Here is a 24869-nt window from a genome sequence, read left to right on the forward strand (position 1 = left end):
AACCCCCCGTAAGCTTGGCATAGGCACATACGGCTACAGCAGCGGCACCGTAAGCCATGCATGCATCCACCGCTTTAGCTACAGCGACTCCACCTCCGTCCTACTAGTGGACCTCCGTCGTCTTCCTGCGCATAACGCCAAGGTCAGAGCCCTCTCAGGAGTCATGCACTTGGATCTGCCGGCATACGCTCCTCGTGGAATCAGCACCTCCCACCCACTATCGCTGGCGGCCAGCGACGCACAGGACGCTAATGGGAAGGAAAGGTTACGCCAACATCACATGGCGTCGGAGACCACGAGCTGCCTCTATAAAAAGGGTTCCGAGGCGATCGATCATGGGTAAAACAAACACACCGAGGCCAATGGGAGAAGAGAGAGAGTACAGCCTCGGCATGCCGCCAGTGAGAGTCCCAGGTGAAGGCTGTACCCTCTCTCTTCTTCTCTTGGTCTGTGATGCCAGTCATCTCTTCCTGTTTCTTCCAGGTACAGACAGTGTCATCTATCTGAAACATGAAATCTACACACATCACTTGACAAGTGCAAGAACTCTAATCGCCTTTGGATCTTCCTACATCCATCAGAGAAGATGAGCTTTCTCTTTCTTACTTGTCTTTTTGGTTCATTTCAAGATCCTACACCAATCGAATTTAGGTTGGCAATTACATACCAGTCTGTAACATAAATATGGAGGAAGTCTATATGGTGCAAACTAACTACACACAGACATAGAATTATGTTGGTTTCTTTTCTCTTGAATTAATTTGTTTGTGATTTAGATAATATTTTATCACACCTAATATGACAAATCAAAAAATAATTGGCTTTTGTTATTGTCCTTTATATATATATATACATATATATATATATACATACATATTGCATATATATATCCATAAAAAAACTCAAATATTTAGAGTTTTTTTAATGGATATTAACGATAGAAATATTTGGAGATCACATAAACAATAAATACATTGCAATTTTTAAGGACAAAATTTGTCATTCTAATTCTTAATAGAGACCCAAAGAAACCAAAATATCAATTGACGTTAATACCCTCAAGGAAGCGTAAGCGTTGACATCGTTGTTAGGGGCATTAAGGAAAACACGCATGACCATCACGGGACAAAAGAGCATTGACAGGTGCGGCGGTGCTCCGACCCGTGCCCTGCGTCGCCGTAGCTTCGCGTTCTCCCCATGTTGCGAGGGGTCGTCCGGCGGCAGCCGCCGCCCTTGGGCGGTTTCAGCCTCCAGCAGTTGCGGTGGGGGCGCCCAGGCATGCCACGCGTCCCGCCGCTGGGCAAGAAGGGCGTGGAGGGGAAGTCGGAGTGGTGGGCGGTGGACGGGGAGATGCACGAGATCGGCGAGCACGTCCCTCACCGCGAGCGGTTTCTCATCCCGAGGGACAACCTCCCCAACAAGCGCCGCAAGCAGATGCGGGAGCAGTTCATGCGCCGCACCCGCCTCGTCCTCAAGGATTCGGTAATGCCCCTTCCCACCTACCTGTTCTTGTGGATATCATCACTGACTCCAAAGGGAAGACGAGCACACTAACTATTATGGGGTCGTTAGAAAGACCGAGTTTTTATCGAGGCTTTCTTAGTCCTGTTGTTTTGTAAACCTTTAAGAGACAAATCGACAAACAATAAGTGAGCATAAACGGAAACATAGTGTTTTGTTCATCATACATGCTTGTTTGGAGGATGCCATCTTTTTTTATTATATGAAACGTTAAATCTCACCTTGTGCGGTGATTGAGAAGCGGCCACCGTTCGCTGAAAGCAATTTAGGTTGCAGAATAAATCGCGTGTCCTGATATAAACTGTTGTCATTTTTATTTTTGGGTACATGTTTGTTGGTAATATTACATAGTTCTCAGAATGTTGAAACTTCATATTAATAACATTGCTAAATACTTTCTTTTTTAGTTGTGTGTAGACATGCCTTTACATGTTCAAATATACAGGTTCTACTTCATAACTTGGTCTTCTGGTTCCTCTTATATTGCAAACAATTTTAAGCGAATTACGCTATCATCAAAATGTGCAATAATCATGTCACACAGTTTGAAGATGCTAAGTCCAATTATCTTACAGGAGCATGAACCTTGGTGTAAAAAGTACATGGAATTATATCAAGAGCTTAGGGAGAATTGGGAAAGGCTTTACTGGGATGAAGGCTATTCGAAAAAGATTGCACAAGATCATGCCAATTATGAATCTTCCGAAGATGATGATTTGGACTTTTCACCATACAGGTATAGATATTAGAGATCTATTTGCAAAGTATGCTTTCTACATGAGAACTATATAATGAGATTCTTACATTTTAGTTGGGACTGGAATAAGTTGCACCTTTATTTGGACCATGCTCTCTCTCTCTCTCTCTCTCTCTCTCTCTCGCTCGCTCGCTCGCTCGCCAATTTAGTTGACAGTCATGGTTAATTCATAAATGAAAAAATAATTGATAATGGGCCACTGCTATTTCTTTTCTTTCTCTAACATCTTCTACATAAGTAATAATGTGGAGGGCTAATGCTCGTAGGCAGTTACAGTTATTCCGTGTCATATTTCTACAACATCTGAAGTATATGATTCTGGTCAAAGAGTTAGCCATTTCTAAATTTGAATGATCATAACTTTTAAAAAACTAGTTCAGTTTATGTACTTCGTTTTGTTGTTGCAGGCAAAGGCAATCACATGCCGAGCTAAATAAGGTACTGCTATGTTAACTTTTGGAGTTCTTGCTATAGTATGCTTTTGTGATGTTTCTTTTCGAAGTTTCTGGTGGATGATATTTTATAGTTCTTGTTACCATTTTTAGCATGTATGTATATCCAGCTTAGCAACATCATAGTATCGTTAGAGAAGATTAGAGCTAAAGTAGATATGAGCAAGGAGCATGATGCTCTTTAAAAGTTCTGTTGAGTCGTTTAAGGATTTCAGGCCGAAAGCTGATAGTATGCTTATCTTGACCGTTTGTATTGAGATGTTGATGATTTTGATTGATACATTATACTTGATTCAGCATGTCAAAGAATCCATAGTGCATCAGTTTTACATGACTAATAGTAATCATCATGACTTTCTTTTCATTTGTCTTTTATTTAGATGTAATTTTAAAGTAATCCATATTTTTCAAATCGTCATTGTTGGTGTTTGAACCATTTAATTTCTGCTGAAACCATCTTATTCTAGGTGAATTTTGCTCAATTGGCTTGGATACAAATAACCAATGACAAAACTTATCTGCCTGGACTGAAACCATAATTGCTATACACTCATGACATGCTATATCTTATTCTCCAGATAGGCTGATTGCCAAATGCCTTTCCTGAAATCTGTCTTCTAAATCATCTCCATTGTATTTCTTATCTTATGTTCAGTAGTTTATTGGCTGCTTACCTGTTGTAATTTTCTTATCTGATTTGTATGATTTGTTTGCTTAGAAAAATCACTTAAGCTATCCTTTGCCTAAAAGCAGCTAGTACAATGTGTTATAATTTTGAACACCCTGAAGTATCATTAGTCATTAATTAAATGTTTTGATAATGCCATTTTCCTTTAACCTAGTAACTCTTCTAGATAAGGATGAAGGTAGAGATCACTGTTTGTAACTGTATTAGAGACTTTGAATAACATATCAATCATGATGGAAATGAAATCAATATCATCTGTAAGCCAGTGAGGAAATTATTCATTTAAGAAAACAAGTCTGATTTCTGTTTGATATTTTTTCCTGGTTTAAATATTTATGGAAACCTGACATATATGGCTACTGCTAATTTAGACTTGAGGCATTTAATGCCTCTGTTTAACTTGAATTCCCAGGTTTTTTTGGCAACAAACTTTTCCCCCATTTGTGTAAAGAGAGATTTTGTTTGATCAACACTTTATTGTATCCTTAGGTGCATAAAAATTTTGGCTAGAGGCGAACAAATGCATATTTCTCTTTCTTTCTTGAGGATTTGATATTGATGATTATATCTTTTAAAAAATGAATTCCAAATGATAGGAGCCTATCTTTCCAATGCAAGCTAGGTTTCATTGTTGACATGGGCTTTATCTAGTTAGTATCCTGTGACTTTGTGATAAAGTATAGAGTATACTCTTCTGAATGCAGGAACAAGGTCTCCAGGGAAATGAAACACGGCAAAGGGTTAGCCAAGTACGTGATAAATTTGAATATGACAGAGAAAGAAGAATGAGGGACAGAGGTTGGCCCTTTTCTTGGATTTCTCTTTCTTTTCTTTCTGTGAGGCCCTATGCACCTTATTATCTACTCTATCTTGTTTGTTTATAAATGGATTTAGTGGAAAAATTGATGTCTATTATGGTGTCTGATTGCCCTTGCTCATGCCGCTGGAACTTAAATCCTTGACAACATGCAATGTTATTTATGCTGCTCCATTTCCAGGAATGATGATTTTATATGTGCTTTTTATCAGCGTCAGAATTTCTTTAAGGTTACATAGAGTGAGTGCCGATGCAGTTCAGAGAAAAAGGACATCTGTATTTGTGATGATGACAAAAATTTATAGCAAAGAAATATGCTGATTCTTGGTTTCTTTTTTGTATTTCAATTTGCTTTTCCTAAGTTTTCATGTAAGATTCACCTTTGCTAGGCATGTAGCTTGCTCCATGCCTAGGCTCGAGAGAACCTTAGACCTCAGGATGTATCCTTTAACAACATTTAATTATTTGATGGATTTAGTCTACATGATACAGTGGTCCAGCCAGTTACTGAGATTCCTAGGTCGCCTCTCTGCCAAACTATAGTATAAATTGCATTCCTAGGATATCATCTTAGTCAAATGCCTTTTGTAAGCTAGTCTTTTTCTCTGGTAGTGTCATTTTTCCCCTTTTAACAAGTGTACAATCTACATTAATTCGCAACAGAACTGGACTTTAGAACTAACAAGGGTTAGTTTGGGTTTTCAACTGATGTTCGTAGGCAAACTACTTGAACTAGTATAAATGTCAAAGACTCAAATACCATGGTATATGATTCTTCTCCACTTCAGAACATTTATTTGTAGCATTGCCCACCCATGATATTTAATAATATTTGAAACTCTTATGTACTTGGAATTCCATAGACATCTTTCAGTTCTTTCGTGTGGTCTCTGACACCATTCCTAAATCATGCAGCATTTGCTCCTATGAATACGGATAATAATTTTAACTTCCAAGATCGAAGTTCAAGGGTTCGGCCTTTCAATGCCAAGAAGTTCTTCCCTTAGCCTTTCAGAGACTGAGCAATTGGCACCCAACGGGTAGTGTGTCTCAAGGTTCCTTGTGTTCACAGTTTCAGCTTCTGACAAGTAAAAAGCAGTTTTTCTCATGGCAATCATGGATGCTTCTAGTTATATTCAGCTACAAAAATCAAGGTGAAAAATCATGGAACTCTCACTGCTTGAAGCAACATCCTTCAATCTAATTCCTCTACTTGGATAGAGGATGATGTAACTGTTATCCAGCTTGGTCGGGCTGCTTTTACGAAACTGACTTTTAAGTTTGCAAGCCCTACTGTCATCTTTTTCGCTATTTTACTAAACATGAGAAATAGTAGCCTGTTATGTGTCTCTTTCTGTCTGGCAACCACTCTTAGATTCTAGAAAAGCAATATTTAGATCTAGTGGAAATAAAAGGAAAATGTGATGCTTATCAGAATTTGCTAAATTTTGCAGCACAGTTATTTAACCAGTTCAATTTGTTTCATTCTAGCTTGTCAGTTCCTTTATCATCTACATCGCTTAGACTGTGTACATCTGAGTTTTCAAGTTGATTTTTTTCTATGTAATATTGTACAGACTACAAATGCCTAGTCCTAGCAAGTTGAACTACACTAATTACTAGGTGGTGTACATCAAATTGTTTTATTCTAGCTTATCAGTTCTTTTTATCTTTTACATCAATGAGATGGTAAGTATCTGAGTTTTTGAGTTGACATTTTTCTTTTATATTGTAAAAGTATTTTTTTCTAGCAAAGTCAACTACACTATTACCTGTAGCATACATCAACTGTATTAACTAACCTCTCTCAACTTATTCCAAGTTGAGAGAGCTTAGTGATTTCAGGTTCTAATATGCAGGTTTCCAAGGAGCAGAGAGGATGTTGGATCGAGTCTAATGTAGAACTTGAGTCATTGAGATATTGGATTTTGGTCCTTGAGGTAGAAATATCAATCTCATCATCATTCTCAAGAAGAAAAAGGAGTTCATGACAATGAAACAACAATGTTCATTTTATATGATCTCAGTTACATTGTGTTTGAAAATCATGTATCAGCATTTTCTGTCTCCTCTTTTACTTTATAGAAATTTGGTTTCACTCTTGGAGAGTGGGAAGGACTAATGGTACCATATCACCACAGCCTTTTGGAGACATTAAACAGCTCCTTGTCCAACCCTTGCACTCTTCTGCTTGCAACTCCCAACCTGATGAAAGCTGGAGGACATGTAAGACTCTACCTGGTTTCAATGGTCTTTAAATGCCAACTTGAATGATACTATTGAGTGACTAGTATGCTGTGTGTGTCATAGATAGTGGCAGATTGTGAGATCAATGCATATAGATTTCAAGCACAACAACAAAGTCTACCAATACCACCTCTCCACACTGCTGAAAGAAGGAAACATGCAAAAAAGTGCTACAAAAACTACACCTCTACTGATGCTCATCTTCTTCACCCTCACTACATTACTTCTACATCCTCTCTCTCTCTCTCTCTCTCAAGCAATGCAGTTGAGCCCCATGCATCCTGACACCAAGCTCCTCAGCAGCATCTTCTGCAATCAATGTTAGAACACAACACCCAGGATGTGATCTTTGCTCTAAACTTTGGTAGGCTATCACAAAAGAACACAAGCATAAAAAGACTAGGCTAACCCTCTCGGGCTTCTTGTGGAGGAGCTCAGGTGGAATCTTGTACAAGTCCTCGTCCACAGCCTTGGGAGCTCTTCCTCCCCTTGCTGTGGTCTGAGCTGCCACATCACACACCCTCCATTGCTTCCTCTGCTTCTCTCCTCCTCTCTTCACCTTCTCAACCACAAATCAGTGAACAGCTTTGAGATCCTACAACTCAATGCAAAGTGTTACCTGGCAACATTCAACAATATATAAAGAACCTTTCTCTGGTGATGCTGGTGATGTTGATGATAAGCTGCTCTCACTGCCATGCGCAGATCATCCCAGTTATCCCAGTCCCCATGCGCTGGAATGTGGTGCCTGCTCATCATCATCTCCTACAACCAGAAAACAGCATGCTGCACTCTAGTAGTACTGGTGCTTATAAAGAAGAAGCGAGAGGAGAGAGAGAGAGGAGAGGAAGCAGTGGACTAGTAAGCAGTAGAGAGAGGTCATTGTCAATGGCACAGAGAGGCATGACGTGGCCTCCTCACCGAGGACACCATTCCCCCTCAGCCGAGTGTTTCCACTGCTTCTTATGCTCTGCTTTATGGCTTCCATCCCAAAGCCACCGTAAGGTTGGTTTCTTTAATGTCTCCACGCTTGGATTGCCGCGTCCATCAGGTGTTGACGTTTGAGCCAAAGGAAAGCTTTGCTCTGCAGCTTTGAAGGCCAAAGCTTACTGGTCTCCATCTTCATCTCTTTCCGGTCTGTCTTTCTGTCCTTCCGGTTCTATCGAAACCAAGACCTTGCTTGCTTGTAATGGGATTCCATTGCAGTTTTCGTGCGATCAATCAGCAAACAAGACAGTGGGAGTGTAGGACTTGGGTTGGGAGAATGATGGAGATAATAATTATATATATATATATATTATCCATTATAATTAGTTATCCTTAGTATTTTAAAAAATTATATTAAAATATTTATGTTTACGAAAGTAAAATATTAAGATTTTTATAAAAAAATAATTTAATACAATTAAATATTTTAATTTCATAAATATAAGGATTCAAATGTATCTTTTCAAAATAGGAATGCTAAAGATAATAAATTATAGGGATAATATATAATTAGCCTGAAAAGTGATAGATTATAGTAGAGCTATTATTAACATTTCATTATACACAGCCAATTTATATCCAAATTATTTTTTAATAGACTAATATTTAGATGTTTAGATAAGATATTTAGTAAATTTGAATTTATATGTTTTTATTTTCTATTTAAATGGATAAGCTTACACTAACCCATCAATTTTGGATTGAATTTGATTTTTTTTTTCTTGAGAGGTATACAGAAAAAAAAAACTATTAGGTGGGGATAAAGGAAGAGCAAAAAATCAAAAAAATTCACATAATATATTTTTTTATCAAAAAAAAATCTGATTTATTTCATATGTCAAAGATGATGATTTGGCATTCGAATGAATCGTGGCCATAACCTCCAACCTTTAAATGAGTTCACAATGCCCAATAAAAGCTCCCAACCATAATACCAAAGCAAAGAGATCTCAAAGTCTGAGCTGAGCTATCTTGTCATCACTCGTGTCAGTGATCGTGACACCATTTGTCTACTGAGATGATTTAGAAAAGGGATGGCAAAAAGGCTCTATGATCAACTTAAATAAAATTCGAGCAACTTTTAGTGGGGTTTGGAAATTAGTTTAATAGAAAAATAGGTGAATAAATATATTGGATAAGATAAAATGCATTGGGTATTATATTTAATGTCTTTATTGTTTTTGAATAGTAATAATTGGTTGAGCGTTTTTGGATGCCGACATCTCTCTTTTTTGGTCATTTGCGAAAATTGAAGGTTTTTTCTGATAGATCGCATAAAAAAAAGAGAAAGGCATGCATGCATGCATACATGTAAGAAGGATCCTTTTTTGTTATGTATAAAGATAGGGACTTTTTTGGATACTCACATCCCTTCTGAGTGAGAGAAACGCTTTTCAGTCATTTATGATAATTGAAGGGTGTTTCTGATAGATTGCATATAGGAAGGGTCGTTCTTTGTTATGTCTTAATACAGGGACGTTTTTGATAAAGAGCCCAAATCTAATACCAAATCTATTGCAAACCACCGAAATCACAGCTCACACACACACACACTTGTCTCTCTACAGGACAAAGCTCATGTGGTGAGTCAAACGCACTCACTGGGAGGAGACGAGGTTGGGACGCGGCAATGGAGGAGGGGGAGGACGGGGAGCAGTACCTGTTCAAGATCGTCATCATCGGTGACTCGGCGGTGGGGAAGTCCAACCTCCTCTCCCGCTACGCTCGCAACGAGTTCAACCTTCACTCCAAGGCAACCATCGGCGTGGAGTTCCAGACCCAGAGCGTGGTCATCGACGGAAAGGAGGTGAAGGCCCAGATCTGGGACACCGCCGGCCAGGAGCGCTTCCGGGCCGTCACCTCCGCCTACTACCGCGGCGCCGTCGGCGCGCTCGTCGTCTACGACATCTCCCGCCGCACCACCTTCGACAGCGTCCCCCGCTGGCTCCAGGAGCTCGAAAGTATGTGTACCCACAGATGATGTTTTTGACCCTTGCTTATGCTTTCCATCTGCTATTGATTCTTATCTCCCCCTCGATCGATCTCGCCTAAAAGTTGGATCTTTTGTTTCCCTCCGTGGTAGATCTGACTTCTCGCTTTCGCTTTATTCCATTAATAGGATGACGAAAGGCTAAATCAATTGATGTTATCTCATCAAAATTGGGTTTTTTTCTACCCCTTTCTTCATTAGATCTCATAAATTTCTTCTATTACGCTTCTTGTTGTTCTGTGCAGTTTAATGTCTTCAAAAGGGAGTTATAAGCATATATGATGCTTTGGGATACTTTCTTGAATGAAATCTTATAAATGGAGAAAGACAAAATAAGTTCAAGTCATGGATGGTCTACTTTGCAATATACTTGAAGACCTGCCATAGAGTAACAGTGGAATTGGTATAGGGATCAAACTTCGAAGATTTGTTGCATGTATTGGATAATTGTGTTGATTGAATAGTACTGTAAATTATTGAAACAAATAGACTTTCAATACCCAAATTTTCTCTTAAAAAAAGAAACTATCTACATATAGTGTTTGTCGATACCATCTTTATCTTTCCCGAGGACTGCTCAGGTTAAGAAGTCTCTATGAATGTCGTGCACAATATCCAATCGATATTTATCAATGGAAACACAAAGATATCAGGAGGTGATGCTAATTTTTAGCCAAAGAAAATTTACTCAAGAAAGTAGGATTAACAAATTTGATGCCGAATTCTGTAGTTGAGCATCGAGCAAGCTTGTTTTAGACTTTTAGTAAAATTGAAATTCCTCATTTTTTGGATGACATTTAAATGGACATGGATGTAATACTATGGCCTTAGTTTTCTGTTTTGTCAACCAATTATTGTGAGAACTATACTACTTTGAGTATGAGCTAAAACTGTCGTTTGATCATTGTGAACATCGTTATTAGGCCTTTTTTGATTTTATTGTTGTCGTTTTAGGATCCAAAGGACACCATAATGGATGACCTAAGGGGCAAGGAAAACATCCGACAGTGCTTTGCGTTCAATTAGGATAAAACTGTGCAATGATGAAGAATAATAACATGCACTATGCAAAAGCATTGAACTTAAACATCATATCAGATCAATGTTGATATTAATAAATTTAAAGTTTGTGTGGCTGAGCATATACTTTGTCAGTATCTATCATGATGCGCTGATGATACGAAAGCTTAGTAGCCACATTAGGAAATGAGGATAGCTCTGTTTTTATTATTATTTCAGTGTTGGCTAATAATTAGAAGTGAGCTACTATTATAAATTGGAAATGCATTTACTTCTTGCAGAAAGTCAATAACGGCCAACTAAACCGAGATGAACAATCCACTGAGAAGGCGATATAAGATCAGTCAACAGAAGAGGCACAGAGGATTAACAATATAAATAAGTTCGACAAACTAGTACTCTAGTGCTAAAAGAAGGTGAGGGACTAAAAATGCCATGTAGATTAGCCTTACAGAAACAGAAAACGATATTCAGATTAGACTTGTTTTATTGCAGTTTAATTGACTAAAAATAACTAGTTATTGACTTATTGCAGAAATCCACGTAGATTAGTCTGACCCAAAAGTTAAAGTATATCTTTCGTACTTTATTTTCCTTGCACCTCATTGCTCACTCTGCAGCAATTGATTAAGAGGGCTTTTTAACGGATAGTGAATTCTGGTAATTAGTCCAATGTGTCGGTGTGATCAAGAGGAAGGTCACTACTAGTATTTCTTGTTATGTTAATGTAAAATATATCTTCTTCATCATGTGATAATTTTTTAGGCTCGTCTTTGTGTTACTTGTAAATGTGTTTTTGCCTATGCCTGTCAATGGGTGATTATATTAATAATTAGAAGCCTCTGCATTTTTTAAACCCTCCACATTTTATTTTTAGGAACTCAATCAAACTTTGTTTATATGTAGATACCAATATACTTTTCTTAGTTATTAAGTATCTCCTTTGCGTCCAGTTACTGTCTTCATTTTTGGTTAGTGAATGATGTGATTATAATTTCTCTAAGAACCATAATGTATGTAGGATTGAAGTGAAACACATCGATAATACATTAAAAATCTTGTTAATTTGTTCTCATCTCTTTGTTTCTGGGGACATTACTTGCAACTTCCATATGTGTCAATCAGCAACTCATGAACCCTGCCACAAAATTTATCTTACCGCGATGGTGTAAACTAAAAGGTTTTGTTCAGGCTACTGGATGTATATGTAGCTCAAACTTCAAAATGATATAAACTGAGAATTTATATCTCAGATTTTATTGGTTATTTGAAATAAACAATCAGGAAAGCTACAGGTTTGCAATCGAAATTGGTTGACTAAAAACTAAATTGAGACCGAGATTATATAATCATTAGATATCCTATTATATTAGCTTCTCATTGTGTTTTCAGCAGCTTTGCTGGTGTCTTTTCCAGATTCATATGCATGTGTTCTTTAGCATGTTTGATGATTGATATTATCCTATGAAATGCCATGTCTATATGTATTCTGATCGAACATAATGCAGCACATTCTGATACAACTGTTGCGAAGATGCTGGTTGGCAACAAATGTGACCTGGACAACATCAGAAATATATCTGTTGAAGAAGGAAAAAGCCTTGCAGAAGCTGAAGGGCTGTTTTTTATCGAGACCTCGGCTCTAGATTCTACAAATGTGAAGAAGGCATTTGAGATTGTCATCAGGGAGATATATAACAATGTGAGCAGGAAGGTCCTCAACTCGGATTCCTACAAATCAGAACTGTCTCTGAACAGGGTGAGCCTTACCAGCAATGGGAGCGATGAGACCAAGCAGACTTCCAGCAAGACCTGCTGCTGAAATTTTTTCTGTTAGTCCAGAAAATACAACAGTGTATCAAGAAATTTCTCAGTCTCCTAATTCTGTCAGAAAGTGGTTTTTGTTTGTCATGTTAGTGAGAGTTGTTCGATTTTAGTTTTCTCATAAGTCATCAAGGAGCCAATATCAACATACGTCTGAACAAGCATGTAATATTCATCGTTTATTGTGGTTCCGGCATTATAGGGTTCTCATAATGGAGTGGTGTAGAAACTTGTTATACATAACACTGCTTTAATACATTAGACGTTTGAAAGACATTCATTTGTTTATGTTCTTGAAAGCCTTCATGTACCTTTTTCTTCTTGCTGTTGATCTGACATGGTAGACATGGAAGGCTTGCAAATTTCATGTAACCTTTGGCAACAGGGACAGGGTGAGATTTAGCTGGTACTAACATTTTCCTAACAATTTTCATCCTTTGTATTCTGCTATTAATCATTACTATTACCGAAGCCTGGGCAGAAATGGACAGTGGTAGAACATGTTCTTTGTGAGTTATTCCCTTAGTTTTCTTCTGGGAACTACAGTAACCTGGCTACCCTTAAGGAAGATATTTTCTCAGATTGCTGGTCTGCATCCCATAATAATGATCTAAAACCATCCTAATCATCAACCAGTACCTTAATCAGCTATTAACTGATCAAACTTTCATACTTAAATTTAATGTTCTTTTAGTTGTTCCCAAATCATGGAGACAACAACCATTTTGTGGCATCCAGGTTAATTAGGTGTGGAATGAGAAAAGATTACTCTCCTAGTTGGTTGACAGGGATGTTTGATCACTTCATGTATTTGGATTTAGACAGCTCAACCATGATATAGACCACCACCACATGAAGAAGAAATAGATTAATTGTGAGGGGATGTGAATGCTTCACCAAAATCCAATTATATATTGGCCAGCATAGTCTGATTACTGAATCATGATCTACAATGAGAATGAGATTGGGACTCAAAAGTCCAATGCAGTCTGGTTCCTGAAGGTCCTAAAAACTACTAAAGACAAATTTGATCCCAGGGATCCACATCTTGTCATAATGCAATACCAAGTTATCATCATCTCCTTGTTGCTTTGGATACTAATTAGCTTTGTAGAGGCAATGCAGAGACCTTTCCTACATATTTCTCCAGGTTTAGAAGAGTTGATCATATCCAAAAGATGAACTCAAGATTCAAGAAAGGTATAAGGAGCAAAGTGGTGATGAAACTAACAGACCAAGGTATGATTTGCCTGTTTAATTTCGAACCGAAGATCCTAAACTCTTTGGAGAGAAAAATATTGATCAACTTTTATATCATAATTCTTGAAGGCTATGACAATTGATGTTCCAACCACCAACAAGTTTAATTATAATGCTTCGATGAGTGGACTCAATTCGGCAAAGTAGGTCCATGATCATGAGTAATACATCCAGGTGCATAATTAGTGAAGAACAAGAGAGGACAAAAGGAAAATAAAAAGCAGCAAGAGGGTGGCATGAGCAGTCCCAATCCATATTTGTCAAGACAAGCAAATTTGAGCTTCATCTGTTCTGAATGGTTGGTTGGGAAGATTTGGAAATTTTAGCTGGTAAGGATGGTTGGTGAAGCCAATGATCGATACCTCACAGCCTGTGCTCTGATTTGGATCATGATCATGAGATTTATATCTGCATTGGAAGCAATAAAGCAGTGAAATCAGTAATACTCCAGCAAAAACAGAAACCAGGTAAAGAGGATGAACAATATGACCTCAAGAAACAAAGATGACAGCCATGATGGCTGCTTCCACTAGAAGAAAACACCAGACCAGACCAAATCTTGTTTAGGTTTCACAAATCACCATGCAACTTGATATGAATGAATGAATTGATGGCTACAACTAATCAAAGAGGAGAGATAGAGAGAGAGAAGACTTCCAAAGGATTACACTGCTGGAAGGAATCTAAACCACCATGGCCATGGCCTCCAGCTAAATTGCTACTCTCTTGTATGATGATCTGTAAAGCCTTGGAGATCCGACTTTATGACAAGGGTTGTCTCCTCGATTGGTCCTTGTCAAATTCAAGTTTGCCAACCTAGTCAATCTGATGCCACTCCTTTCATTACAGAAGGTACCTGCAATGCTGATAGCATAAACAATCGGGTAGCTGCTAAGAATATTGCCAGTGTTAGGTGGCTTAGGTTAATAAGATAGAAAGAGAGGTTGCAGATTCCGCTTGGTTTATGGTTGAGTTGACTCCAGCTCAAATAGGTAGTACTTTAAATGTAGAGCATGAGAGAAGACATCTCATTTCATCTTCGAGAGTTGAATGAGTGCATCCATCTCTCCAAACCAAGCAATAATCAGTCTTCTCGAAGATGGACTCAAACTTTTTCCACAGATTACATACAGAAGTCCTTTAATTTACTATGAAATCAAATGATCATAAGTAATATTCATGCAGCTTGTCCCTGAATTCATGGTGTGACCAGGTTGAGTCGATTCACTCTGCCAGCGAGCTTTGGGAGAAGGCGGCGGTCCCCTGGCTCTGCGCAAACCCCATCCGAACAGCATACTGGAGATCATCCTCCCACAAATTCCCGAGCTGCAGAAGACCAGCATTGCTTCAATCGTACACTTTTATCTTTATGCACATTTTGGTTCATTTCAGCATCAGTACCTGAGAGGTTGCATCTGTGAATCCATCAAGCGGCGGTCGGTGCAGGGAGGAACTCGTTGGGTTTATGGTTGCGACGCTCTGCAGAGGTTGCTGAGCGTATGAGAATGCAGTGCTCGTCATGTCTAATGGATAGATTTGCTGTGGCAATGGAATAGGGTAAGCCTGATGCAAATTGGACAGAGAAGAGATGACGGATCGGAGAGATTTCGATTGCCTTACATCTTTTGGGAGGAAGTCCAGCTGAGGATTCAAGGTGGCCAGCTTCGTCGATAAGAACTGAAACCAGAGGATTGAAGTTTGAGCTGAGATATAATTGATCTTTGCTTTAATGGCTATAGTTCTATACCTCGACTTGGCGCTGCAACGACTGCACGTAGCCGATGATCTGATCCAGCTTAAGAGCTTTGCCAGTGATCTACATTTCAAGGCATCAAGATTACACTTTTGGATCAAGAACCGATGTGTTGCAGCACCAAACTACAGATCATTGAGCTGACCTTATTGCAACCCGGCACGAGATCTTGCAGGAGCTTCATCCTCTCGCTAATCTTCTCTCTTCTGACCTGGTAAATTGGGAGGGTGAAGATTGCAAAGACAAACTGGAAATTAGGAAGACAGGAAGCTGATAACAGATGTGGAGTGTTCTTTGCTTACCCTCTCGGCGAGGCTGTGGCTGTCGGTGGCTTGCCCTCTTCTTGCCCTGACATGGATGTAGTCCTTGGGAGGCTCTGCTAGCTTGGCATTGTTCTCTTTTCCTTGTTCATGACCGGCATCACCGTTCTGCTCGGTCTTCGGCTTCGCTGCCGCATCCTTGCCAGCTCCATTGGTTTCAGCTGGTCTGCATCTCTTTGCATCCGAATTGTCCTCATCGGTGGACTGCAGTCGAGGAATTCTCATGCTTTTAATGTTCGGTAAGAGATCTATGAACTAAATTGGATGAGAAATTTGGTGCCGCAATCAATCTGAGGCATACCATGGGATGATTCATAATGGAGGATGACAAAGACGCCTCCTTTCCTTTGGATTTCCGCTTCCTCGCGTTGATCTTTGTATCTAGTGCCGACGATGCATCCTGGCCATTACCGAGCCCCATTTCGTCCGGCGTCGAAGCTCCCGATGCCCTCCCACCGAACTTGGACCTCAGCTCCATCTCCAAACTCTCTGGGTCCGTTACCGGGACACGCTTCCCGTCGTCCGGAACTCCCATCTGCGACCCATCGGCTGCCTTCAGAGACTGGCTGCTCGAGACCCTCGACAGCTTCCCTGCCTCTGGGAACCCAAATTGGCCCCTGAGCAAGTCGTAACTCTTCGCCGGATCCGAGTTGGATGGCGCGAATTGCGCTGCCGCCATTTGATTGCTTGGCATCACTCCTCCCCTGCCCTGCTGCTGGTGATCCGTCACGAAAAGGTTGAGCTTTCGGGGGGTGCTCAGCGGCGCGCTGTAACAGGACACGTTAGCACTGTGGTACAGCGAGGTCGGGGGGAACTCCCCGGCGTCGCAGACGCTTCCGAGCTGGCCGAAGAGCTCGTGGATGACGACGCTGTCGTTAACGGTCGGCGGATTGGAGGACAGCGATGAGACGAGAGAACCCAGGGACGAGCCGGACTGGACGTTGTGGTGCATCAGCTGCGCCCAGCCGAGGTTGAGGAAGGTCGGCGGCAATCGGTCGTCGGCGGCGCCGCCGGAGTTCAACTCAGGCGGCGTCGTCGCGTCAGGCGACTGCCAGTTCACCCCGAAAAATCGCTCCTTTTCCATTCCTGAGGGTGAAGGTTGCAGCGAGAGGCGCGAAAAAGAGGCAAAGATCGGATTTTTATGGCAAGGTTGGGAAGAAGAACCAAGAATGCGAGGGGTAGAAGAAGAAGAAGAAGAATAACAGAGACGAGAGGGAGAAAGGTGGAGTCGTTGAGCTCTAAGTATATATATAGAGAGAGAAATGGGGAGGTTGAGAGAGCGCAATGGACGGAGGGGATCCCGAGCTTTGAACGCAAGAGTCGGTGTATGCCCCTCTACTAATGGATACCTTTAATGGTAATTAGCTTAGCTTAGCTTCGGGGAAAGAGAGAAGAGGAAAAGAACTGCCTGAGGGGCTTCAACTTCCTTCTTTCCTTGTCCAAAACAATAACTAGATGTAGAGAGAGAGACAAACAAGTTGAGAATTCCTTACAAAACTCTCTTCGGTTTTACCATTCAAGTGTTTTTGGTCAGAGTTCTTAATTTAACAAGAGGTAAGTGATTAGCAGTATCTTCCTTGTCATTTATATGAGAGAGAGAAAGAGAGAGAAACTAAGTTGAGAAGCCTTTGAGATTAAAAATCTCTTTGGTTTCACCTTTCAAATGTTTTGGTCATAGTTCTTAGCTTAACAAAGTGTGAAAGCTTAGTAAATTCTAAGCCAACATTTTCTTTCTTGTAATTTCTATGAGAAGAGAGAGAGAGAGAGAGAGAGAGAGAGAGAGAGAGAGAGAGAGAGAGAGAAATAAAATGGGAGGTTTCTAAGGATAATATCCTAAGAGCAATAAATTGTTCTTAACTTAACAAAGGGTGAAAGATCAATACATCCTAAGCCAATTGTTTCTTTCTTGCGGTTCCTGTGAGAAGAGGAGAGTAGGGAGTCAGAAGTCTCTGACTAAAATCCCTGTGGTGAATCTCAACTTAACAAAGGGTGAATGATCAATAAATTCTAAGCAAACATCTCTTTCTTGTAATTTCCATGAAAAGAGAGAGAAGAGAGACAGAAACAAAGAGGTTTCGTTTCAAATCACAGGAAAGATTGACAGACTCTTCAAGGGTTGATCTGACTGATTGAAGGAGGAGTGAATCTCCATTCCATGGAATCCTTCTTCTCATTATGTTCGTATGCTGTTTCTCTTGGAGTGCCTGCAAGCTGCATGTCAGACAATGGTGTGATGTTGACCATAGGAAATCTGAGATGAGCTTCAAAAATGTTGGAATCCCACATTTGGTAATGTCAAACCTATTAACAATGCTTTCTCACTTTATGATCCATCCTTCATCCTTGGATCCCATGTCTAACAGTGGAAGAAAGATCTTTAGGGGAAGGCTAATGCTTGTCCTGTTCTTTCTTTTTATTTCTTGATCTCAATATATTATTCACACTTACCAATATGTAAAGAACACAGAACAAAGAATTTTTCTTGTCAGTAAAATTGAGACTAAAGTTCCCTTGAATTCATTTACATTCACATTTGTGGGTATGAATGAACTTTATAATCAGCTGCAATCTCATTTACAGGTTATTAATATGCAATCAGTGACCACATCTTTAGCAACTGAAAAAATAAAATAAAATTATTCGCAATTATAATTCTATTGTTTTCATGAAAGACACTGTTGCAGATGCATTTTTTGTGGCTGAAAACCAGTGTTTTACTTCTGAAACACTCTTTTCTTCATAAAAAAACTAAAGAAAACCAGTTTTTGATTGCTCAGACATAAATTTTGTTTCTTTTAATTGTTTTCTTGAAAGAAAGAGAAACCTAAAGGCAACTTTTGTTCCTGTCAATAACTCAGTTGTTGAAGATAGTTGGTGGCTTCAAGTCTTGCTTAACTTTAGGAATCAAATTCAATCACCTGTTGCCATCCAATAAAAAAAAAAGAGCTAGTTGGTAAAAAGCTAGAAGATTATTTCCCAAAGGGAAACAGTGTAATGCAAATATGAGCAATGATATGACTAGAAGAGTATTACAATCATCAGAATGACTCTGACAATTAGGAAATCATAGATGTGAGTCTGTACAACTGATACATCAGTATGAGCAGAACAGCCTCTTCATTAAGATCAAGAAAAAGCCCATGCTTCCATTGATCTTACTAATCTGTGCCAGAGTAGGCATACATGAAACATCACACAAGAAAAAGAAATATGATGTGTTTCTTTCACCAAACCAAACTGTTTATTAGTAACTTAGTTGATTGGAGGTGGGGTTCCACCAATCCCTTTTCCCCCCCACCTCTTACCCCCAATGCATTAAAATATAGCATAGTTCAATGCATACACACCCACCTACATGCCACCCTAAGCCATTGATTAGGGGAACTACTCAAAACCAAGTTGAAATATGGAGGAATTCTTGGCTTCTTCTTTTCCTGCAACAATCATTGGAGTCACAGAAAGAGATGGGCATTATGAGGGGTTAAGAAGTTGGAATCATCAAATGTCAATGAAAGAAGACTCTTTAATATTATATGAAGGAGGGGTTAGGGATTCAAGAAAAGCTGCCTTATGCTCAGGTCAATCATTCAAGATTTGAAATTTTTTATCTCTCTCATTCCAAGTGAAGAACATTCATTGAGAGATCATAAAATCCATGCACTAAAGAACATGTATTTATGAAGAGCATGTCAAAGTTGTGAAGAGCATCTACTTCCTAAGTTGTGAAGAGCAGCTCAGAAGAATGATTCTTTGCTGTTTAGGTTGTGATTCACATCACAAAATCTACTCATTGAATTCATTATGTTAGTGAGCTTTTGGCAAGATAGGCGGCATTCTTATTTCCTTGACAGCTCTGTGGAATGTACTGCAGTCAACTTGACTCACCTACACTTGCAGGCCGGTTAAAGCTGTGCAATCTCATCCAAGTTAATGAACGGTGACAGTGTGTTGCTGCTGCTATCTAGGAGTAGCTCACAACTCTCCAAGTCTTGGATCTCTTCCAGATCATAGCCAGTTAACTTATAGGCAATTATAGTTAGATTCTGTCTTCCATATACAGGTAATGAAGTATGACCTTTTCAGTGGTCAAGTTCAGAACTTCGATTTGGCTTCGGAAACTCGGCTTCATCAGCATAGTACGGTAAAATTTAGATGAAGGCAGTGCTCATTTCATGAACTCATCATGGCTTCCCTCTCCATTGATTTCCACAAGATCACAATCCAACCAAAGGATGGATTGGTATGGGATTTACTTCCATGTGTTATCGGTCACACAAAACAGAGACCAACATGCATCAAATTCCTTCACTCGCAGTCAAGCTTCAAAGCTGCTTCTTGTCAGATAGATGCCTGTATGTCTCAGCAACTCCCATTCACAGAGAGAGAGAGAGAGAGAGAGAGAGAGAGAAGCTTGATACGGCCTTCTTCTTACTCGGTATCCTCAGCAAAAACAAGGCACACATTGGCCCCCCAAATCCTCCACAGCGGCTCTAAGAAGAGAACGGGTTGCCTTTGAGCCACTCCCATGCCGAATCTAATTCGAAAAGAATTACTATTATTGTTTGGTCCCCAAACTTTCTCCCCGTATCATTCCATCCTACGTGGTTCTATGAAGAGGCTGACGGGTGTTAGCCACGTAGGATGGGTACGGTTACTTTGGTACGTATTTCTAGAGACCCCAAGATGAAAGGTGATTTTTATTTATCAGAGAATTACTCGATTCTTTACCCTCGTTACGATTGGATCAATTGGTGGCCTCTTGTGGGACCCACAGAAAGAACTTCAATTCCCTCGATAGCCGGAAACGGTGCCGTCGGTCGACCCAAAGGCCGAACACGATTCGCGAAATCCGGATCGATTGCAGGACCGAGGAGCTTCATTTCGGTCGATTTCTTCCCCGGCGCCGCCAAAGGCGGAATCTTGCCCTAGGATTTGGGAGCCGCAGCGGACCCATGACCGATCGAAGCGCGTCGGCCGCCGTATGGATGAATCCTCCGACAGCGACGATGACGAGCCGGAGGACCCTGCGTCGAAGCCCATCGGCCCGGTGGGCCCTTCCGAGTGCATCGCCCTGCACCTTCGTTATCGTGACCGACGATTCCGATAGCCGCAAGACCCTCATCGGAGGAGATCGGGGTTGGAGCCCGGGATTCTCATCAGGAGACGATGGGACCTGCGCCTTGACCCATGCCGTTCCCTAGCGCGGAAGCTACGTGATCCATGTTGATCGCAATGGGAAATCGATCTCCATTATCTCATGGAAAACGTATTTGTGATCTTTTAGTTATGCCTTGTCTGCCGTCAAATCGAGATAGCAGTGAAGAAATGGAGGTCTCCGACGAAACGTGTGCAGGCAAGTGAATCCCAAACACCTGAATCGAACTGCTTGGCATCATATTGACAATGATTTCACTTGGATTCACACAAATCTTGATACAATTGGGATCAAACGCTTGATATTTATATGTCCATGACTTGGTCACACTCGACGATGATCTTACCACTGGCATGACCCTCCATGCTCTTTGCCCAGGCCTCCTCCGCCTTGCCCAGTGCGTATCTCGAGTCGATCACCGTCCTAAGCTTCCCTCCCTTCACCAGCTCAACCAGGAACTGCAAGTCCTCCTTCGTCGCCGTCGCGAACAGCACCACCAGCTTCTTATTCGAGCAGGTCAATTGCTTCAGAGCAGAACGAAGGAAAGCCCCCGGCGAAGGATTGAGATCGACGACCTTCCCGTGAGCTGCGAGGTTGGACTCCAAGCTGGACCAGCCAACGCTGGTGGTGCAGTTCACGACGACGTCGTACTTCCTGCCCGAAGGGCTCTTCAAGCTCTTGCCTTCCGGGGTCTTGTAGTCAAGCACCTCATCTGCGCCCAGGCTCCTCACCAGCTCCATGTTCCGGGCGCCGCAGGTGGCGGTGACATGGAGGTTTCCGAGCTTGGCGATCTGGACGGCGAACGTCCCGACACCGCCAGAGGCGGCAGTGATGAGGACGTTTGCTGGATCGCCGGTGCCGTCGAACTTGGTTGTGGCGTACCTCAGCGCCTGTAGAGCAGTAAAGCCCGCTATAGGCAGACCTGCAGCGTCTGCGGCTGATACTTCAGGTGGAATGTGGACCGTCAGGTTTACTGGTGCAACAGCGTACTCCGCGAGTCCACCTGCTTTCTGACAGTATATGCAGCTTAAAGGTTAACTCGAATAGCTCATTGGACATGAACACAGAGAGAGAGAGAGAGAGAGAGGCGAGCAATCCAAAGTCCACCACAGAACTCTTATATGATCATATGCATCAAGCAGTACAAAACTTGAAGTAATATGAACAGAGAAAGATGGCAAGATAAGAAAACTAGAGAAGCTCCAGAGAGAGGCAAAGCAGTCGAAGGTCTACCTGAGAATTATGGCAGTTAATTTCCAAGCATATGAACATAATCCAAGCCAGAAAAGAAAAGAAGAAGAAGCAGAAGGAGGCTTAGAGCTCTTACAAATCCAAGCCATGTGACCACCTTGTCTCCTGGCTTGAAGCCATCGACGCCAGGTCCAACCTCAACAACTTCTCCTGCAACATCCGATACTGTCGACCAAACATTTTACAGGACTCAGTTTCTGATCCTCTACATCTAAAACAAGTAGCAATTCAAGAGAATAAGATCTGCACAGGGAGAGATGAAGCCTCGAGTGCAATCCAATGCAGATGTTGATGGAAGTGGGATGTGCACCTGGAACAAATGGAAACTTGGATGGCAGAAAAGGCCGGAACGCTCCCTTCTGGACTTTCCAGTCAGCTGGGTTCATGCTTGCTGCTTCCACTCTCAGGAGCACCTCATCCTTCTTGGGTGAAGGAACCTGGATCTCAACATGCTGAAGCCAAAAATGCAGCACTTCAATCAATCACGTCGCTTTCATGAAGCTTACAAACGATGGATGGTAACAGAGACATGCCGGATTTGTGGTGCAAACCATCAAATCTTCTTTAGACAAAGTCAAACCCTACCTTAAATCTTCTTCACACTCTACTGACATGATTACTCTACCTTTGACCATGAGGTGAAGCAAACAAACGGACTAGTATCAGAGGAAAAGCTTCAGGTGCAGTGTTGCGACCGAGATTCTATGACATGTTCTTGAAAGGCTCAGTTCAGCTTCCTCCGAAGAGCACGGAAGCGAACAAACCTCTAGTATCAGAGGAAAAGTTTCAGGTGCAGTATTGCCACCGAGATTCTATGACATGTACATATAGGCTCAGTTCAGCTTCCTCAGAAGAGCATGGATCTATTTGTTGAAGCCGAAGGAAACGTGATCGAGAGAAAAGGGAGAAGAGGATAGAGCACGAGAGGGCATCGGGAAGAAGGTGGTACCTGGAGAGCGGCGGCGCCACCGCCGTAGCCGCCGTATTGCACGGCGCGCATGGTTCTTGCGGCCATGGCAGGAGGAAAGACGGGCGGAGATTGATGGGGCGTTCGCTGGCGGTGGGCGGAGATATTTCTAGCGGCGGAGCGCTCTACGAAATGACGGAACTGCCCTCCCGCACCACGTAAGTTCGCACGTCAGCCTGACCAAAGAGCACGACCGGCGAGGGCGAGGATTTGGCATGGTCTGCCCACGTGGCAGATTGGCCCGCCATCCTGTGCGTACGCGCCCGCCTCGACCACCGTAACCTGTCACGAAGTCCGTCGCCACGTGGGACCCACCCTCGCCGCGGTAAGGCAAACGTATCATTAGACGGATGGTTTAGACATCATAGCCCTCACTTGATCTCCTAACATAAACCATACCGCCTCGATTAAGGAGACTTAATGCACGTCTAAGTTCATCAAGGAGTGTGACAAGTCAACATAATATGGTCAATGAAATATGAGCTACTCAGACGTATGTTGTGGTGCCGTAATCCTTCAGCTGCCTCCTCTCTTAACAAAGCAAGAGTAGGTGAAATGATGACATTTGTGTGCTCATCTTGAAGATGAAGCAATCAATCAATTGGGGGTTGACCAGTCAAAATTGATTCCTCATTATTTATAAAAAAATAATGATAATAATAATAATAATAATAAAATAAATAAATAAATAAATAAATAAAATCAAGATAGTGAGTGATGAAATTATGTTTTCCTTTAAGCAAACTTCTTATCATTTCAATCACAGTTTGATTTTTATGTTCAGCTACACCATTTTGCTCCGGTGTGTATAATATTATCAATTCTCTACGAAATTTTCTTTATAAAAAGAATTAAACTCATTAGATAAAAATTCACCATCTCTATCTGTCTGAAGTGTTTTTATGTGTCTACCACTTTACCTTTCTATAAGTACCTTGAATTTTTAAAAATTATTAAATATTTTATATTTTAATTTCAGAAAATATATCTAACTCATGCGACTATAATCATTAGTAAACAATAGAAAATATTGAGTTCCACCAAATAATTTTGTATTCATAGGTCCATATAAGTCAGCATAAATTAATTCAAGATAATTAAATGCTCTCCATGCTTTTCTAACAGAAAATAATTTTTTTACTTTGTTTGTCATAAATACAACATTCACATACATCAAGTACATTAATCTTGGGCAATTCGAAAATCATTCCTTTTTTATTTAACAACCTTAAACCCTTAATGTTAAGGTATTCATATCTTAAATGTTATAAATTAGACTCATTTTTTTGAGTTGCAACAAGAGCATGCTTTTCAATATTTGAAACATCAAGCGAAAATATTTTGTTTTACGTCATGCAAATATTTACTATAATCAAACCAGATTTTTTAACTTTAATAGTGCATAAACCATCATCAAATATAACTGAATATCTATTATCTATCAATTGTCCAACACTCAACAAGTTATTTGATAAAGTAGGAACAAAAAAAATATTATCAATGTATTTTACCTTTCCTTGATTTGTCTTCACCTCAATTGTTCATTTTCCTTCCGGTTTGATTTGCTTATTATCTCTAAGTCTAACTTTCAACTTGTAAGTTTCATCAATATATCTAAATATTAATTTTAAGCCTGACATATTATTAGAATATCCACTGTCAAAAACCAAATATCATTTGATACATCATAAACTTATGATCGACTTATAAACAACTTACTATTTTCTTCATTTTCCTCAACATAACTTGCTTGCTTTTCTCTTTTCCAACAAAGTATCTTCGTGTGACCAAATTTTTTACAATAGTGACATTGAATTCCACTCTTTTAATTTTTTTTTATCATAATTTGATTACCTTTAT

At 40.5% G+C, this 24869-nt stretch overlaps 5 protein-coding genes across 6 annotated transcripts; 2 read left to right on the forward strand and 3 right to left on the reverse strand.

Moving 5' to 3' along the window:
* Positions 1 to 973: 973 nt before the first annotated feature.
* On the forward strand, positions 974 to 5720 carry LOC103973204 (uncharacterized). The gene is made up of 5 exons (XM_009387707.3): positions 974 to 1482; positions 2097 to 2257; positions 2686 to 2716; positions 4123 to 4216; positions 5151 to 5720. Exons 1-5 carry the CDS (start codon positions 1198 to 1200, stop codon positions 5240 to 5242), a joined length of 663 nt encoding a protein of 220 aa, XP_009385982.2. The 5' UTR covers positions 974 to 1197; the 3' UTR covers positions 5243 to 5720.
* Positions 5721 to 6616: 896 nt separating this feature from the next.
* On the reverse strand, positions 6617 to 7244 carry LOC135611557 (uncharacterized). Its single transcript, XM_065107196.1, has 3 exons — positions 7131 to 7244; positions 6892 to 7041; positions 6617 to 6791 (listed from the first exon to the last, which is right to left on the reverse strand). The coding sequence occupies exons 1-3, from the start codon at positions 7242 to 7244 to the stop codon at positions 6735 to 6737; spliced, it is 321 nt and encodes a 106-aa protein (XP_064963268.1). The 3' UTR covers positions 6617 to 6734.
* Positions 7245 to 9011: 1767 nt separating this feature from the next.
* Positions 9012 to 12579, forward strand: LOC103973213 (ras-related protein RABA5c). Its single transcript, XM_009387718.3, has 2 exons — positions 9012 to 9430; positions 11988 to 12579. The coding sequence occupies exons 1-2, from the start codon at positions 9100 to 9102 to the stop codon at positions 12299 to 12301; spliced, it is 645 nt and encodes a 214-aa protein (XP_009385993.1). The 5' UTR covers positions 9012 to 9099; the 3' UTR covers positions 12302 to 12579.
* A 1991-nt stretch (positions 12580 to 14570) lies between these two features.
* On the reverse strand, positions 14571 to 16917 carry LOC135598631 (transcription factor bHLH62-like). The gene is made up of 7 exons (XM_065092730.1): positions 15938 to 16917; positions 15619 to 15840; positions 15462 to 15527; positions 15311 to 15379; positions 15184 to 15240; positions 14965 to 15102; positions 14571 to 14889 (listed from the first exon to the last, which is right to left on the reverse strand). The coding sequence occupies exons 1-7, from the start codon at positions 16718 to 16720 to the stop codon at positions 14788 to 14790; spliced, it is 1437 nt and encodes a 478-aa protein (XP_064948802.1). The 5' UTR covers positions 16721 to 16917; the 3' UTR covers positions 14571 to 14787.
* Positions 16918 to 21009: 4092 nt separating this feature from the next.
* On the reverse strand, positions 21010 to 23126 carry LOC135598636 (quinone-oxidoreductase QR1, chloroplastic-like). 2 transcript variants are annotated; one of them, XM_065092756.1, is made up of 5 exons: positions 22992 to 23075; positions 22668 to 22854; positions 22353 to 22494; positions 22119 to 22207; positions 21010 to 21801 (listed from the first exon to the last, which is right to left on the reverse strand). In XM_065092756.1, exons 3-5 carry the CDS (start codon positions 22426 to 22428, stop codon positions 21097 to 21099), a joined length of 870 nt encoding a protein of 289 aa, XP_064948828.1. In that variant the 5' UTR covers positions 22429 to 22494; positions 22668 to 22854; positions 22992 to 23075; the 3' UTR covers positions 21010 to 21096. The 2 variants fall into 2 exon arrangements, with proteins under 2 accessions (XP_064948828.1, XP_064948821.1); XM_065092749.1 differs by lacking the exon at positions 22668 to 22854 and having other exon boundaries at positions 22992 to 23126.
* Between the last annotated feature and the right edge of the window lie 1743 nt (positions 23127 to 24869).

The sequence above is a fragment of the Musa acuminata genome, chromosome BXJ1-2 (genome assembly GCF_036884655.1).
Source record: "Musa acuminata AAA Group cultivar baxijiao chromosome BXJ1-2, Cavendish_Baxijiao_AAA, whole genome shotgun sequence".
Lineage (NCBI taxonomy): Eukaryota > Viridiplantae > Streptophyta > Magnoliopsida > Zingiberales > Musaceae > Musa > Musa acuminata.

Excerpts from the sequence above, each read along its gene's own strand:
- LOC103973204 (XM_009387707.3), top strand. The coding sequence starts at position 1,198 with ATGTTGCGAGGGGTCGTCCGGCGGCAGCCGCCGCCCTTGGGCGGTTTC. Across the intron at positions 2,258-2,685 it reads TTGGACTTTTCACCATACAG|GCAAAGGCAATCACATGCCG; the intron begins GTATAGATATTA and ends TTGTTGTTGCAG. Across the intron at positions 2,717-4,122 it reads CACATGCCGAGCTAAATAAG|GAACAAGGTCTCCAGGGAAA; the intron begins GTACTGCTATGT and ends TTCTGAATGCAG.
- LOC135611557 (XM_065107196.1), bottom strand. The coding sequence starts at position 7,244 with ATGATGATGAGCAGGCACCACATTCCAGCGCATGGGGACTGGGATAAC. Across the intron at positions 7,042-7,130 it reads ACCAGCATCACCAGAGAAAG|GTGAAGAGAGGAGGAGAGAA; the intron begins GTTCTTTATATA and ends GTGGTTGAGAAG. Across the intron at positions 6,792-6,891 it reads TCCACAAGAAGCCCGAGAGG|AAGATGCTGCTGAGGAGCTT; the intron begins GTTAGCCTAGTC and ends CATTGATTGCAG.
- LOC103973213 (XM_009387718.3), top strand. The coding sequence starts at position 9,100 with ATGGAGGAGGGGGAGGACGGGGAGCAGTACCTGTTCAAGATCGTCATC. Across the intron at positions 9,431-11,987 it reads CTGGCTCCAGGAGCTCGAAA|CACATTCTGATACAACTGTT; the intron begins GTATGTGTACCC and ends AACATAATGCAG.
- LOC135598631 (XM_065092730.1), bottom strand. The coding sequence starts at position 16,720 with ATGGAAAAGGAGCGATTTTTCGGGGTGAACTGGCAGTCGCCTGACGCG. Across the intron at positions 15,380-15,461 it reads TCGTGCCGGGTTGCAATAAG|ATCACTGGCAAAGCTCTTAA; the intron begins GTCAGCTCAATG and ends CTTGAAATGTAG. Across the intron at positions 15,241-15,310 it reads CGTTGCAGCGCCAAGTCGAG|TTCTTATCGACGAAGCTGGC; the intron begins GTATAGAACTAT and ends CTCTGGTTTCAG.
- LOC135598636 (XM_065092749.1), bottom strand. The coding sequence starts at position 23,057 with ATGGCCGCAAGAACCATGCGCGCCGTGCAATACGGCGGCTACGGCGGT. Across the intron at positions 22,495-22,991 it reads GTGGCGCCGCCGCTCTCCAG|CATGTTGAGATCCAGGTTCC; the intron begins GTACCACCTTCT and ends TTTTGGCTTCAG. Across the intron at positions 21,802-22,118 it reads TGGTCACATGGCTTGGATTT|AAAGCAGGTGGACTCGCGGA; the intron begins GTAAGAGCTCTA and ends ATATACTGTCAG.